Source organism: Netta rufina (assembly GCF_964035555.1).
Source record: "Netta rufina genome assembly, chromosome: 1".
NCBI lineage: Eukaryota > Metazoa > Chordata > Aves > Anseriformes > Anatidae > Netta > Netta rufina.
In genome coordinates this window covers 142,334,829-142,352,320 of record NC_140123.1, presented here as the reverse complement: position 1 = coordinate 142,352,320, position 17,492 = coordinate 142,334,829, and the positions used below count along the sequence as shown (strand labels likewise).

General features: G+C 38.8%; 1 protein-coding gene across 1 annotated transcript in view; it reads right to left on the bottom strand.

Moving 5' to 3' along the window:
* Positions 1-4,353: 4,353 nt before the first annotated feature.
* Positions 4,354-17,492, bottom strand: part of DCP1B (decapping mRNA 1B) — a 44,324-nt gene continuing 31,185 nt past the window's right edge. Inside the window, exons 6-9 of the mRNA XM_084282183.1 lie at positions 15,544-15,672; positions 13,954-14,793; positions 7,131-7,373; positions 4,354-5,287 (exon numbers count right to left, since the gene is read on the bottom strand). Coding sequence (XP_084138309.1) covers positions 5,207-5,287; positions 7,131-7,373; positions 13,954-14,793; positions 15,544-15,672 — 1,293 coding nt within the window. The 3' untranslated portion in view covers positions 4,354-5,206. The remainder of the gene's footprint in view (positions 5,288-7,130; positions 7,374-13,953; positions 14,794-15,543; positions 15,673-17,492) is intronic.

Here is a 17,492-nt window from a genome sequence, read left to right as displayed (position 1 = left end):
TCTAATTCAAACTCCAGGCCACAGCTCTCTGCATCAGTGGGAGAGGCCAGGGAGTGCAGGATTTGCCTGGTAAGAACCCAAGGGGAGATCCTCAGGCATAACAAACAATAAAAATTCTAGAGGAATGAGGACCACAGACACTTTTACTAAGTGGTAGGTCTGGGGCTACTGCTCTAAGTGGAAAGAAGGAGACCGTCAGTGAGCCAGACGGCTAAGCAGCAGTAAAAATGAAGGAAAGCAGAGCTTTTGTTCCCAGCCCGAGTGGCCCTACACTGGGAGTGCTGCCAAGAGCCTGCACGCTCCATCCTGCCGGCCTGCTACACGCCGTGCTTACAGGAAAGTGCTGGAGAAAAACACACCGGGTAGGTTTTGAAGTGACATAATAATAGCATCCATCTCTATTTCAGTAGGTTTTGTAAGTAGATTTCAGGTACCAGGTGAAGAAATACGGCGCTGATAGCTATACCCAAAGCTATTTGCAGTAACAGAGATGCACACCAGCAGAGTTCAAGCCAAAGCACAGGAGCTCTGCACTCAGCTGATGGGCCTAAAATGCGGGGTGGCGACACCCAGGCAAGAAAAGAGTTAATTATGTAGGATCTAGCCATGGGTTTAGCATCCAGCTGTGTATAGGGTAGCAGCTGCAGGACGTTGTCATCGTTTCCCCTAGTTCCCTCACGGCTTGAAAGCAGGCTGCTATCTTACTGATAGTAAGGGAAGCTGCGATAGTTTCAATTGCTTGACTTTTGGTTAGCTACCACACAATGTGAGGTGTTTTTTTTTTTCATATCTCTATTGAAAATATTGCTAGTGCACACACATTGTCATGAACTCAGAACTTGCTTTAATTTTTATAGAATTTGTGCCCTAATATAAGAAGGATTTTAATCAATGAATAACCCAAATAGTTTCATTTATTTATTTTTATTACGTGTGACTGAGGTTGCTGCTCCCAAAACCCATGTAGTGACTTCCTATTGTGTACACCAGATGCTTACGCTAAATTCATTCTTTGGAAGCCTTTATGGTGTTACTCAGCTTTAAAAGCATGAATGTAGACTACTTAAAACTAGAATTCTTTCTATGAGCTAAAATGTAAAGGTGATCATATATAGGACACACTTTTTCTCAAAAATCTGTTCTTTAAAACGACCTAAACATATATATATATTTTTCCTCCTTCTCCCTGTATCTTACCACTGCTCATTTCCTGTTAGTTTCAGTAGTTTTCTCAGCCATACACACAAATCCAGTCTGTTCCTTGCCTTTCTCATTCACCTCCATACCAGGAAGATTTGTATCTGAGCAGTCTTTTGAGGTTTGATGATAGTCTCCATTGAATTAAAAAAAAAATAACAAGGGAAAATTCACCCAAAAAGCTGCTGTATTGTGAGGAGAAGTTGTGGCTGGCTCAGCTGTCACTAGTTTCAGTACAAGACAGTGGCAGTGCTGTGGAAGGTGCTTGCAGAGGCTAACTTTAGCCCAGTCAATCTAATCTCCCTGGCTAAATTAGGTTTGTACTCAGGCTTGCCCTCAGGATCCTGTCCTTGCCCTGCCTCTGCGCAGAGCCTAGAGAGCTTAGGCTCAGAAACAATACCTAACCTTTGCGGAGGGGTCTGCAAATGCATTCACAGACTTCCACGAGCAGCCAAGGTAGGGCACAACAATGAAGTCACGTTTTCATCTTTGTGGCATCTTCTGAGTACTACCCGAAGAGGCAAACAGCCTTTAGATCAGTTTCACAGAAATTCAAGTCAGTTTAAGGCAACAGAGCAGCTCAACCTTCCCGCCTCACTTTCCTCTCTACAGATCCCACTCATTTACCACATGCCTCACACCCACATCCTCAGACCACTGCAGGTGCCTGTGCTGCTGCCCACTGAATCCATCTAGGTTTAAACCAACCTCTGAGCACAGGGAGTCTTAACCTCAACCAATTAGCTGCAACACATTGTACCATGTAGCTGCCTTAATCAAAACAAAGAAGGAGAAAAATGATGGGAGATGGAAGGAAACGACCAATGTGGGAGCAGGAGTAAACAGCCTAGAGTGGGTGGCTGGGATGTGATGCCTCTTCAGCACCACAGCCAGCTTAAAGTGTTTATAAAACTACAGCCTTTGTTTCTTCAGTGTCTTGCAGGACCACATTTTGCTCCTGTTTGCACATGCCAAGTCCCCTCCTGTACTCTCAGCTCCACTCCATGCCGATTCATGCCCAGAGGTCAGAACAACTCTGTTGGAGATAGCCACAGCAGTTTGGAAAAGGCTGGCACTCACGAGTGTTTTAAAAGTCCTTAGTCAGGACTAGCAGTGAAGTTATTTGTATGTTGACTGAGGATTAATTTTTTAGTGCATTATTCACTTCAATGACTAGAATTTTGCCTTTTCTCTAGGTTTCAGAAATCCCTCTGGGTAAAGCTGCTGCCTTCTCATAACATTTGCAACATTAGAGCCTCAAAAGCTTGCTGAAAAATCTCTTTTGTTTTTTCTGCGGCAAATTTCTCCAAGTTTGCTAAAATATTAAACTGTTGTTTTAATATCCTAGAGGGACAAAGATATCTAGAATACCCACTGCACTTGTGACTGAAATTCAAAGCTCAACACAACGTAAATAGGCCGTCAGAGGAGACGAAGCACCCTGCTTATTCAGCTGCATCCTGCTCCTGGAAAATTTTTATTTTGCTGTGCAGTTTTAATTATCCCCTTTGCAACAACAACAAGGAAGAGAAGAGAGAGGAGCAATAGAGAGCTAATGAATAAAAATCAAATTAAGGATTTGATTTTTCTGTGAGAAGGGCCTGAGGAAAGGTTTGGATGCTTTCACTGAACATTACGGATTTCCGTGATAAACACCAACAGAATTAGTTAGAGATTATGTTCCAGCGTTTCCTTAACTTTCTACTCCTCATCTTCTCTCTCTAGTTCAATAAGTATGGAATTCTGTAAGGAAGTGGGCAGTAGTTAAGTGGAAATACACTGAAAACCTTGATGCTGAGACTGGGATTAATGCATGAAGGTGATAAAGGTCACACTGGTATGAAACCAGTTCCCAAATGCCTCTGAAGAAGCACATTTGGCTATCTGAAATAGAAAGCTAGGCAACAAATTTGGCTTCGATTCAGCTCTTTCAATACTCTTCCTCTTTTGTTTGTTATCACAGAATTGAGAATATTTCTTTATGAGCCTGTTCTACATTCTTACCTCTGTTGTTCATGGTAAGTATGCAAGTCAACTAAAATGGCACCTCCTTCATGTAGCAACTACCCTCATAAACCTCACAAAAGGCAAGTTAACACCACCTGAACAATCCCAGATACCTCTTAGAGCAGTGAGAATGTGAGAAAAACAGTTCCATCATTGTTATTCAGCGCAGCCATAACCAGAAGAGAGGGCTGCAGGTAGAAACCCTGAACTAACTTTATCCTTGTCTGCTTTAAGATATGCCTCAGCTTGTTCAGTGTAGTGCCGATACTGCTGTCATACACATCAAGAGTTAGCAGGTATTTAAAAAAAATAATCCTGTAAGGTTTTTAAAATGACACCTTACTCTGAAAAGCAATAAAAAAGGATGTTCTTAAAATTCATGCATCAAAATAGCTTTTTTTTGGTAAATAAAAGTGTTTCTCCCCTAAGTAGAAAACCAATCACAAACACAGTCAGAGATACTAAGGGATTATTTTTACCCACCATTTACAAGCAGTTCTACATGTCATATGAGGTCTTACCTATGCATCCCCATCATCTCTAAATTGTACTGTCAAATAATCCATAATCACAGACATTATGCACGTATTTACGTATCTCAAAAAATCCCTTGTGCAGATTCCAATTTCTTTCACACCAGTTCATTCAGAAGTTATTCGAATTAGTTCAGTAGAATCACATAAATCGTAATGGCTACAGGGCTTCCCGTCTTTAAGGCCTACTCTTGCCGACACCCATGCAACATGTTCTTTTCACTGAATCTGAATGAATTGTGAGCAATTTGGTAGCAAACAGAACCAGAATACATCTTGCTTTCTATGAGCTATTTCACGTAGCAAAAGTCTAGCATTACTCATTTATGCATTACATGTCAGGCTCCCAGCACCCATAAAAGAAACATCTCAGCAACAACTTGGGGTTCCTAAACTGTAGTAAACTCACACTTCAGCAACAGATGTTAATAAGAACATAAAGAAATTATTTCAGTCATTTATTCTAATTGATTTAAAATCTCATTAATGTCTCTTCTGCCAAGTGTAAAAACATTCCAGAGTCAAAGAAATGCAAGTGATCCCAACAATTCTAAATATGTAGTCCATGGTACAATAAAATAAAATCACCACATTGGAGGGATTATCCATTTTATTTTCTTTAAAAATGGGTCAAAGAAATCACTGTGCTCCAGGAACGCGCTAAAAAATTAATAGGACTTTTACACCATGTAGTCTCCCCCTTAACAAAGTTGCACATTGCTTATAATAATACAGATTGGATCTAGAATAGTAGAAACATGAATCCAGTGCCCTCCCCAAGTTACGCTGATAGCAAGTACATTCACAAACAAAACCCTCCCCCCAATTCTTTAAAACACCTGCAGAGTCCCATTTCTATGGCTAGCTAAAAATACTCTTGTTAAAATAGAAAAAGATTTTTCTACAAAAATTTGGGGAAAAGTCATGACATTTCTTCTAAATTGCTCTGCAGACAACTAAGTACGATGACCTAACAGTTTACCTACGACTTTCAGTTCCAGAATTTCACCAGCATTTTCACTTCCCTAAAAATAGTCCAACATTGCCACCATGTGGTCAGAAACGGGCATAGTTCATCGTGAAAGCGGCGTACGACTTCTCGGAGAAAAATCATGTCAAATACCTTGTCAGTAAGTGACCACGCTATAAGTAAAAAAAGGAAAGTGAATTCTGAGAACAGGGACTTTATGCAGGAAAACCAATCCTAACCATGGGACACTATAAGAAAAATAATTTAAGATATTTTTTGATTAAGTCTTCAGCATTGCGACTCTCTCCTCCCTGAAGGCACAATCCGTTTCTGCCCACTTCTTTCTCAGTACAGCATGTACCTGCCAACAAGCAAAATCTATGTGTATGCAAAGTGCCTAAGACCACTCGTTTCTTTAAACATAGCATCACTCGAAAATTTTGAAACCTTTTTCCTGGGAGTCAGGAAATAATAGAAATTTAATTTAAAAAATCGTCTTTCACATAGACTTCTTCATTGCCGCCTTTCTCACACTGAAGAGATATGCTTCATAAATAATATTTAAGAAGTTGTCATCGTTCTGAAAAGCAAAACACAATTGTTACTGCAAGGCAGAAATCCCCGAGTATAGTTTTTTTTTTTTCCCCTCTAGTTTTATGTACAGAACGCCTTTCAACCTTGCTCTGTCTTAAGAAGTGAGTAATAGGAAGTCTATTTCCTTTACCAAAAATATATATGTACTATTTCCGAGACTTTGAGGAACTGCATGGGAATATAAATTCTGTTGTGGCAAGCATGAATATCTCTACAGATATTCAGTAGTAACGAATACACAGAAAGCAGACATTCCGAACTCTCAGTGGATTTGAGTATACTATTCTTGCATGATATTGCAGTGATTATACAACCCTCTCATTTCTTCTCTTTCATTCATTTACCTAGGGATTTCCTTAAGTAGTTTCCCCCATTAGTTCAGTGATAATTCCAAATACATCTTAAGGAACAGTGAAACACCCTGAAATCCTACCCGAGCCAATCCTTGCACCTTGTTTAGCTCTTTTAGACTTAACACTCCTAACTGATGCTGCTCCTTTTGCTCTGATGCTTAACTTTTTCCTTCTGAAGATCATTTTGCAAGAACTGGTCAACTCACATTAAGAGAGAAAGTCTTATGTAGCTTACATAAATATATGAAGATGATTAAAATCAAGATACCCCTTGAAGAAAATCATGAGCATCTGAGATTGTAGTTTTATATAACCAAAAATAACAGCTAAGCAACTGGCAATCAGCATCACAGTTTTAAACTTTAAGTAATTTCCAGGTAATGCAGTTAATCCTAACTATTATCAAGAACAGCAGGATCAAATATACATTTCGCAAATACAGTTTCAGAATGCAGAATCTAAGTTTTCTTGACTAATTTTTTTTTTTTTTAACTTTATATATGGTTTTCCTACTATCCAGATATTTTTAGTATGTAAAGACAGGATAACGTGATATTTTTGGTTTTTAATCGCAAACTAAAAACACAGGAGAAAATGAGAAAAAACTTTAATTTTTTAAAGCTGCTATTTTCTTTCTGGGTCTGTAATTTAAACTGCATTTTAAGCGAGACAAATCAGAATTCCAGCAAAGACTTTTATGTTAATGCCAAGCCATATAGGCACAGCTTTGGCCTACAAGTTGGACCCTTAAACCTGTTTCTCTATTTATTATGTGTTATAGCCAGTTCTTTAGCTATACAGTCTCTCCTCAACCTCTGCTCTTCAGGTATTTGTCTCAGAGCAAGTCACAGAAAAAAATAAACCATAATCATTCATACCAGCTCAGAGCAGTAACAATTGTCTCCTATATGTTGACGTGTTTTGTTGGATTTGAACCTGAATAAGTGCAGCAAGAGGAATTTCAGTGTTTGAAGTAGAGGATTATACTGAGTAGACTGAACTAGTATATTTTTAGGTTATCTAACCCATATTTTGAATTTGCTCACACTTCCCATCTTAGTTTCTCTCACTGCTAAAATGCATCTCTGAAGTATCTGGCAGCTAGAATAATCACCCTTTATTTATCCTTAGCTAAAAATGTAACAGGTCTCTCTCTGGCTCATAGGCCAGCCTTATGAAGCTTTCAGTCACTTTTATTCTTTTCCTTCAAATTTATTATCTTTCCTGATCCCCAAACTACATTCATTAATCAAAATGCAGTTAAACCAGCAGTGTGCAAAGAGAGGTTACTACCTCACCTGCATATGTCATAGTGCTCCATTAATGCACAGCCCTAAGTAGCACAACTTTCAGCATATCTTTCAATTATCCATTTAGCCTCTAGACAGATGGATGCAACTGATTAGGTGTCCAGGTGCTTACAGCAAAATAGGAATAAGGATTTAAAGCAAAGCAGAAGAATTCTTGGCATTTTACCTGGATCAGGTGTAAAAGTGTTTCTTGCAGCTGTATCTTTGTCATTGAGTTGACCACAGCTGGCTCTGGGGTTTGCAGCGGCAGGAGAAGGCTGGCTGAGCTCGCAGCAGGTTCTTGGTTCGATGCTGCGAACCGCCCACTTTCATTTGCTTTTGCTGGAGTAGGTGTGGACTGAGTGAACACCATTGGGGACATCAACAAGGTAGGAGTCACAGTGGCAGGAATGCGCTGAGGTGAGATTACCTGTCCATGTAAAAATCAAGTAATCAATTAACTTATCTAATTAATTTCAAAGGAATTAAGATGATTAAAACTGCAACAGGTACAGAAATTGCTGGAGATTGGTCCAGTTACATGAAACTCTTGTTCAGGACCCCTATATGGTCCATTTCCCAATTAAAAGGTCTTCCATCCAACTCGCAGTAAAACGTAACAATGGATTCAAATATGATACAGTCTGATAAGGCAAATAATCTGTGTACAGGAGCAGACTGTGTACAGAAATCAGACTATTAAATAATCATCATTCTTAGAAAATGTAGACGTAAAGTTTTCCACATAGGAACAGTAAGTCCTTAAGTTTGATCTTCGAGAATATGCTTGCCTACATACAAATGCCAATATTAAAGACTAATCTTTGTAACCAGTATTGGAAAACATTTGCAAACTGTAATTTTCCGATTAGCTTTTATATGTGGATACACACATATGTATGTACATACAAGCACAAGTATATACACACAAACACACATTCACATGTCCTCCTTTTATATAAGGAGAGTGGAAAAGAAAACAGGTGAGTGATTTATAAGAGCTGCAGTGAGCTGGTGGCACTCTCAGAAACAAAACTGACTCCTAACCAACATTCAGCTCAGAAAGTCAAAAAGGCCCTAAAAAGAAAGAAAACCCAGATGCTGCTGTAGTTCTGCAAGTTCTCTCTGCATCATATCCATGCCAACCTGCAAATATAGGTGTCAAAGAATTTTTATGTTTAAATTCTGCGATACATCTTGCAACTCTAAAACATGCAGGACTGATCAACAGTAGCAGATATAATATATGACATAACAAAGTTTATTCACTAAGTTTGCAGACGTTGGAGCTTTCTGCACGTAACTAGTAATAAATCCTAACCTTATCAGCCATCTCCTCAATATTCAAGTACCAAACCTTTTTTTTTTTTGGTTTGTTTTTGTTCCAAAGAACAAAAGGTACAAAGAAATTCCACCATGCTTGGAATTGAAGTATGATTTATTGCTGCTCCATGAAGGTAAAAACCTATAGAAGCACTCCACTTTGTGTCTGGGGTTCCAAACATTTCAAAAAAAAAAATTAAAAGTAAGGAAATAGATCTGAGGTTGATTTCCTAGGTAGGCAAAACAATGTAGTTCAATATTAAAAAACATTTTTTTGGGGGTAGCTCTTCTTACCCCTAGTTGAATGCTCTACACGAGATGTTTCTGAATAATATCAGTTTGGCTGCAATATAAAAGATATAGAAAGAATCAATGAGAATCAATGAGATCTCATGTTCATTTAATGTTCAATTTAAATTAAAGGAAGCAAAAAGACTAGGGGCCTGGAAAGACTCATGTATATAGAAAGCACGTAATATGCACCTTATGCAAAAATCTTCAATACTCTTTTGAAGTAAGCATTTTTTCTCAAATACACAGTACTACTTAGAAATGAAACTCTCTACCCACAGCTTTTTTTCTACCCCACGACATGCGATCACAAGCGAAATCATCAAGTCTGCCTTTCAAGTTCCTGAATAAGATACTCCTAACTTATTGCAGGTTTACTTCCAAAACAGTAAGGTAGTATGCATGTTTGTGCACCTATGCTTCAAAACCAAAGTTCGTTTTAAAGGAAAATCATCACAAGTCCACAGGGACATGCTTCCACAGAGCAAGACCTTGAGGCTGTGCACGCACGTTTTCCTGTAAAAGTACCCGTGGAAGACTGGCTGCTTCCAGACACCGCAACACTTCTGATCTGCTCATCCGTGCCGCTCACGTAACTCCTCTTTAATTTACCTCAAGTGAAACCGGCAGGGTTAGCTAAAACCAGCTGATTTTTCCTAATGGGATTTAAAGAATGCATATACATACTGCCCTGCAAGGGTAGGAACCTCCAGCAAAGGAGCGGTGCTGAGCAGCTGGAGGAGATAGTCCTAAATCATAGTCCTAAACAGTCTCACTAGCATAAGACAGAGCCTATGTCCTATGTTTTAGGACAGACTATGTCAAGACCTAAATGACACGTCCTTTGAAATCAAAGGACACTTCTCTCTAGTCTGAGAAATATAAACAAAACCTGAGACAAACCACGTTCTTAGTACTAAATGGTTACTACTGTCAAACACACGTCTGTTAAACCACAACACATATATCAAATATTATTTGCTTTTCCTGGATAAAAACAGCTTTTTGGTAGAACTTGCCAACCATATGGAAGCTATATGGAATAAGCAATATTGCCATCTACTGGTGACACAGCTAATGTCTACAGGTTACTGCAATACTTCAGCGTTTGCCTCAGGAGACAAATAGAAAATACAGGCATTTTTTCAGTGCATACTGTTTGGTTTCGTGTTCAAACATTAAAAGGTACTTCTTTTTTTTTTTTTTTTTTTTTTTCCTAAGAGATTGTGCTCAAAGCTTCTGCCATTTAACAAATTCTTACATAAACAGGATGGTTGCTTTTTAAAACACAAGGGCAAAATTTCAGTTCAGATTCAGAGTTCAGATCACCTTCAGTCACTGGGCCAACTGATGCCCATGAGGAAACGTGGGACACTAGAGTGACACTACAAGTGTAATTCCTATAGCAGCAAGCTCTTGCTGCAAGCACTGCAAATGCTCTGTAGGGGCATGTGGCCTTCAAACCAATCTTTCAGCTTTGAGGAATTTCCCACGAGACGTAACAGCCCTTCCAAAACAGTGCTGATCGCCTTCTTTCTCACAGAATTTAACCCGAGCTGCTTGTGGGCTGCAGCCTCCCTGGATTGCTTCCAGCTTTATCAGGTCAATACTGGAATCCCTGAGTCACTAATAACAGCATAGCAGTCTGCCACCAGTCCTGCAGCAATGGAGTAAGAACAATGAAAACCGTGCAAGGTAATTGTTGCAGCACATACTATACCTTCTCTGAAGCACAAATGCTCACTAGGATCTGATTGATATTCTTCATGGCTGCAGGCAGCTGGACAACATTAGAGCTGACAAATTCCCCTAACGCCATGACCTAAGAAATGCATGGATCTCCTGGAATGGAGACTGGGGCCTGGTGCTGCTTCCTACACGTGCACAATGCCAGCTGCATCAGGCGCTCCTCTGGACCATCAGCACCCAGTGGATGCTGTGGGCCTTTCACTCATTGTAGTGCCATCATTTAGAGCATTTAATCTCGGAATGGTTCAGGAACTTTAAATAAAGCTGCCATTAAAATGCAGCTGGCTATAATGCTAATGTTAACATTGCTTTGTCTCTCCCAAGTATAATCCAGACAATTTTTATTGATGCTTAACTACAGAATCTTAAATTACTTTTCACGACAAGTTTAACACAGCTACTGTATTCCTCCTGCACACGTTTATAATCTCATGATGAAACAGCAGTTAAGATAATAGGTATCTTTGATACGAGCATCGTATCATTAGCTACTACGTACCTGACATTTGTTCAGAGCATGTAAGATACTAAGTAGAAAACACATTTTTGATGGAAAATGCTCCAAGAAATGAGGTAAGTGGCAAGCAATGTAAGTGGTAAGCGATATAAGTGGCCTTGTGAAGAAAAGATAGATTTGTGTCAAGGTTATTGCAAGCATTTTAAAAACTGTAATTCCGATTAACATAAACTCTTAAGCATGCATATATCTATAATCAGGATAACTTATGCTTAATATTAAGCACATGTTTAAAAGCCTATTGCAGATTAATGCTTTTTTATTGCATCCTCAGCACACGTTACTCATCATCTGCAAAAGGAATACTTCTCAGAATAGGACTGGCACCAGACTGAATGCTTCCGAGTATTATTCCTTAGTTTGCTTTTTTTGTTGTGTGGTTGTGGTTTTTATTTTTTTATTTTTTGTGACTGGTCTCTTCCTCTCCACGTGGGAGATCACAGTTCTTATACCAGATGGAGATGCAGAAGCCAATTTAAAATTGGACTTGTAATGTGTCAATTGTGCAGAAGACTATTGCTTTAATTTTCTTAGCACTGCTGATGGATCTGGGATGTTCCTTTAATGTGATTTTTCCAAATAACAAAGACACAGTCCAGATACATTTCTATTCCTGTCAGACTTTTTAGAATTTGCTTTTTCTGTATGCTCAATTACAGTAAAAGATGCAATACCAAAAGATAATTACAGAGAACAAACCTTTTGCTGCATTTGTCATCAGAATTTGCTTTGATCAATTTTGCATGAGCATGTGTGGATATATTTGTGCCAACTCAATTTCACTCAAATGTCTGTCTGCAGGCATGGCAGCACTTAAAGCCTTCGGTCTACAGTAAAGATGTAATTATAAAAAGATTAATGTTGGTTTTAAAAGTTTCAAATTTTTATCTTTTTTTTTTTCTTCTTTCTTATGGCTAATTCGTTGGATTCTACAGAAATAAAGACTCATTCCTTCATTTCCAGGTTTTTGTTTTGCTTTGGGGGTGGGTGTATTCCTTCCAGATTGCCGAGCTTTAGGTGTCCTAAACAATGCTTAGTCACACGTTCATGATTTTTATTCTATGTGTTAAGTCTTACAAATAAAGCTAAATATGTCAAAAAAACTGCATCTAATACAGTTTTATAGCAGCTGTATCTGTGTCTGTAAAGTCACTCCAAGGCAATGTCAATCTTTTTGGTGAGCTCACAGCCTTGAAAAAGGGGGACTAAGAATCTCTTTAGTTTTATTTACTTGTTTGTTTGCTTGTTGTTTTTTTTGTTTGTTTGTTTGTTTTTCTGTTTTGTATGTGTTAAAGCAAAATTGCAGCAATAATCCCAGTGGATGATGCTTCTTCCAGTGAAAATTGTTCTCTTCTCTCAACCTATTGTTCTATTTATACTCGAGCAGTAAATCTATTGGAATTGCATTATCAGTCAGATCTCCAATTCCCTTTCCATACTGCAACTAATGCTGGAATCAGTTTCTTTTTCAAATATACACAAAGTCATTAACCTCATCAGCATCAGTATGGATTTTTCATTCAAAAGTACATCAAGATTTCTGCCACTTTTTATTCTGCATACTGGTTTATAGCCTGGCAATTGCCTCACTGCACTTTTTCCTCCTAACTAGGAACATCTTATGTCTCCATGTTATACATACTTATCAGTGAATCAGAAAATTCCTTTCACTTATAGCAGGTAAGCTCCATTCCCCATGAAAACAGTACATTATTGTGACTCTGGATCCTCTTTCTATTCATTAGCACTCCACTGGAAAGTCAGATTACCATCTGTGAGCAACCAATCCTGAATAATTTTAGTGACTAAACCACAAGATACTCTTTCACACAGATTCAATATCATCAACTAGTTTAATTAAAGAATAAAAATAGTGATAACTATTTGCTTTATCAAATTCATTTTCCCTTGACATCTCCCGTGGAATTAGAAATCTTGACCTGTCAGTGTTTGTGCTCATGTGGCCCTTAATTGTTAAATGGCCATTTCAGCCTCCTCAGGTGTAGAATAACTTTCTAGGAGTAAGGAGGATATTTGGAGCAAGCTGACTGAAGCATTCCATAGTTTTTCATTTCTCAGTAACAGCAGAAGAACAGCTTTTGAATTTTATGCTGAAAAGATGAATAGTTTGTCGTTTGGGTAAGTAACTTAAAGACTGCTTTACAATGTCAGACTCCAACACAACATAATGCTTGTGGGTAGTCTTCTGCAATAAAAGAACTTTAAAGGGGCTTGGATGTTCATCCCCCCAAAAGACACAGGAAGACATTCAACTGTGGAAGCTCCTACAAAGAATGAAATGGTAAACAAAGATGTTAGTTGTCTAAGATGGAGGACTTTGTAATCGCATTTGAGGTTCTCTTGAAGAATAGAAATATGTACTCATTTGAGACACAATCTCTGGACATATCCTGATTTTTCTGTGACACCAATCTTAGGATCACAATCAACAAAATCCAGGGTTTGTTTTTTTTTTTTTTTTTTTGGAAGACATTCAGATACAAAGCAACTTTTCAAAACAATATCAAGTGGAAAAACAAAACTACTGAATAACCTGGAGTAGTTGTTATGGTACAAGATAATTCAGCAATATAAAAATACTTTCTAACAGCAGTTTTTTGAAGTAAGTGTCCTTTTACCAACTGGCATACAAAGAAAAACATACCTGCACAGAAAAGTTTGACTAATTTTCTAAGAAAAAACATTCTTAAACCCAAAACATTACACTCAATTACCAGCAGTTACTCACAACAGCCTGAGACAAAGTATGGCAACTGAAAACTAAGCAACTTTTCTAAACATGTCTGGAAAAAAAGCACACACACACACACAAAAACAAACAAACAGCAAACAGGACTGCAGTATTTTCGGTCATTAGTGATGTACAACAGACATACCCCTTGGTATTTGCAATAACTTACAATTAGTGAATCAGAACTTACTTGATGTTGTTCTTAAATTATCACTTGCAAAGTGAAAAATGCATGTAAGACAGCAAAATTTAGTAAGGCAGAAACATGAATATACTGGCCAAAAGAAACAGAGAATAGCCTTATAATGTTCAAGTTTACAAAATTGCCTTTTTTTTTTTTTTTTTTTTTTTTTTTTAAATCTGAACTTGCTAACTTACCTGAAAGAGAGAGTTCTGTTTTTCTGTAACTGGTGCCTTTTCTATCCAAGAATCCAGTGGTTTCAGTGTATTGCTGTTCTGAGTAACAACAGGAAACTTAGCTGCCAACGTTGGTCTGCTGGAGACATGCAACTGCTGTTCTTGTTGCACTATCTGGAGCTTTTTCAATAGCTCTTGAGGTGATATCACCCCAGAATTGGCTGACTGATTGCCAGAGAGAGAAATTGGCTGTCTAGGAAGTTTGGGCTGTTCTTTACCAAGTGTCTGAGACTCTAAAGTCTGACCTGGCAGGGTGCCATTGAAATATACCAAAGGTGGCTGGGTCATATTATTTATCTGTGCTGCTGGTGCTCCAACAGCAGCAGGAGTCCTGCTGAACACAGAAGCTGTTGAGTTCACAGATCCTGTTGCACTGGGATCCATTTTCGTCACTGAACCTGACTGACCCTGCAATTTCTGTAATAAACTCTGAGTACCAGCAGCATCCTGTACTACATGAGATGTTGCAATACCACGAGAAGTCACAGGTTGGAAAAGTCCTGTGAAAGTCTCACCCACAGGGTGGATATTGCCATTTTCACAGAGTCGGTTCTCAGGAAACTCAGCAAGTGGGTGAAGGTCTGTCCCACGCACCATAAGCTTCTGAATGGCAGGGCAAAGCTGCTTCTCTGCACAAGGAGAATGTCTGCTAGGTTCTTCGTAGGAGAGCGAACGTACCACACCCTGCCTGACAGGAAGGTTCTCTTGATGCTGTTTATTAAGAGGTTCTGAGACATCTGTTTTTTCTTGTTTTCCAAACAGCGCTGTCAGAGACAAGTGTTGTGGTTCAGGATCCACGTTCTGTGAGGGGACAAAGAAAAGAAGTAAACATAGTTGTCTCATGCATGAGAAGTCACATTAAGTGGTGACAATATTTAGCCAGCAGTACTCAAGGAAAAGCCAAGAAAACTGCTATGCTCTTTTCTCCCAAGGGAATTTTTGATAGTTCTGTCACATCATAAGGGCAAGAAAACAGTTGTCAAGCTGCTAATGTGGGAGAAAACCAATGAATCTGAAAGATAGCAGTGGTTTCACTTTAAATACCATGAAAGAGCATCTTTCCTTTCAGTCATCCATACAATATTAATAAGAGACAAAAATCTCCCCTTGTGCAAAGTAGGGCCACTCTTAACGCATCTCCCTCTCACAGTTGACTGAATTCAGCTTTTAGGATTTTGCAACGTGATGCAGTTTGAAGATATATCAAAAGATTTTATTTAGATTACCTGAACTCCCTTGAAGGCAAAGAACACAAAAAATGTGGTTCAGCAATTGACCAGACCAGCTTGGGATCAAAGCAGCACCCCAACATTGAAAGACTAGTGTTTTTTCTGTTGCATGAGGACAGTCAATCTGTAATTTAAGTGCTTCCACATCACATGGTGCGGATGGGAGCAGATTTATAAAGACAGATTTGCTTTGCATTAAAAAAAATTCCTTACTGTGGTTTCACCTCAAGTTCTTGCACTGACCTCCCAACCTAAGTAAGTATTCCTGGTTCACTACATGATTACAGCGACACTGGTCAGAAGACAATGCAAAACGCTTTACCTTGCTTTGCTGAGATACTCGTTGATGCTGATTTTCACTAGGCTTCACAGGAATTGGTTTGATTAGGTTGGGGTTGTTACAGATTGCAGAGGAGCTGGTTATTTGTTTTGGCTCTGAACAGGTCTTGCACTGAAACAGAAAAGAAGGATTTTCTAGTTAAGTACGACAGTATTTTTTCCCTTAGTTTTCCACCATAGTAAAATCCAGACATGGTTAGATAGTCACTAACCAAAAATAACAGTTGTAGCACTGACTATGAAGTGTTATGCTATTGAAATAACCACATCTACAAGCTAATTTTCTAAAACCACAAAGCATATGTAAAAATAAACACTTGATTCCAAGATTTTCTGAGTACGAGGCTTCCCTTTAATTTAAATCTCAGTTCTCATCTTTTGCTTTTCCTGCACTTAACATAAAATCAATCTGACACCTCAGAAACCAAGCAACCAGGCATGCTTTTCCTGCATCAGTAGTCAGCTGGTCCTTCAACAGCCTTAAGTAGTTTAGCTACATGAAGTATTTATGTGCACTCGAAGAACGTTTAAAACGCTTTTTACTGAAAACTGAAATTCTAACTCAAACTCCTCTACATAAACATTCCACAATGCGGGAACTTGCATACCCACACAGAACAATAATTACAGAGTTAATTAAGTGGCCAAATTGGTATGTTACCTTATTATACATGACAGGATTAAAAACTGTGTTTATAAAGTGATGGGCAGGCAGAGACAGATGACTAAAAGAAGTCAGGGACACAGAATGACTGCTGTACGAAGAGACAAGGGCATAATTTAATTCAGAAAGAATGTGCACAAAACACTGTATGAAAGAGAAATGAAATAGGAAAAGATGACTAAATCCTATTTACACTGTAGCAAAATTAAGGATATAGTCAATGAAACTAGAAACCAATGGGTATACAAGGAGTGCTAAAGTCAGTAGAAAAGAAATAGCGTGCTGGAAGTTGTTGCTGTTAGGTATGACCAAAACCAAGAAATGGAGAAGACCTCCTTTTTAAAAGAGTTACTTAACAAAAAGTTAATACTATTTAGCAAGAACATTCACTGTTAAGTAACTGAATTTGTTGCGCTCAAAATTTTATGCCTTGGGACTAACGACTGGATAAGGCATGAGCAGTTCCAGTTTCAGAGCCCTTCCAGCTAAGAGCCCCATCCTGTGCATCACTGAACTCTGCTACCATTTGGATACACAGCAGAGCCACTGCTGTCTGGATATAAAAACAGCAGTGTCCTCTCCAGAACCTTCCGAGAAAAAATTCTTAAGATTCAAATATATTAGGAGAGAAAATAATTTATTTCCTCTATCCCCCCAAACATATCAAACTTACTGTTAAATCCATTCCTAATATGTACCACAACAAAAATACACACTGGTTCCAGGACTGTTCAGTAAAACCAAAGCTGAGTCCTTGAAGGGACTCAAGGGGCACTGTCCTGACAAGGTACTGAGGAGGTGCTCAATGCCTTTTTGCACCATTTGTCCTCAGGAATCCCAGGCCCTTGAGGCTGGTGGGAAAGTTTGGAGTGATGAAGACTTACCCTCAGCACTGGAAGATCAGGTTAGGGAGCATGTAGGAAAAAAAAAAAGACACAAGTCCACAGAACCTGTAGACCTGTAGGAATGCAACGAGAGGTGAGCTCATTGTGAGACTACTCTTGATTAGTTTTGAAAGGTAATGGTAGCTGAGGGAGGTTCCCAAGGACTGGAAGAAAGCAAGTAGCACTCCTGTCTTCAAGGAAGGGCAAGAAAAAGAATTTGGGGAACTTCAGGCCAGTTTGCCTCACCCGAATACCTGGGAAGTTGATGGAGCAAATCCTCCTGGTAGACATTCATAACAAACATGTTAAGGACAAGAAAGTGTTTGGCATTAGCCAGCATGGATTTAGAAAGGGGAGGTCATGTCTGATAAACCTGATAGCCTT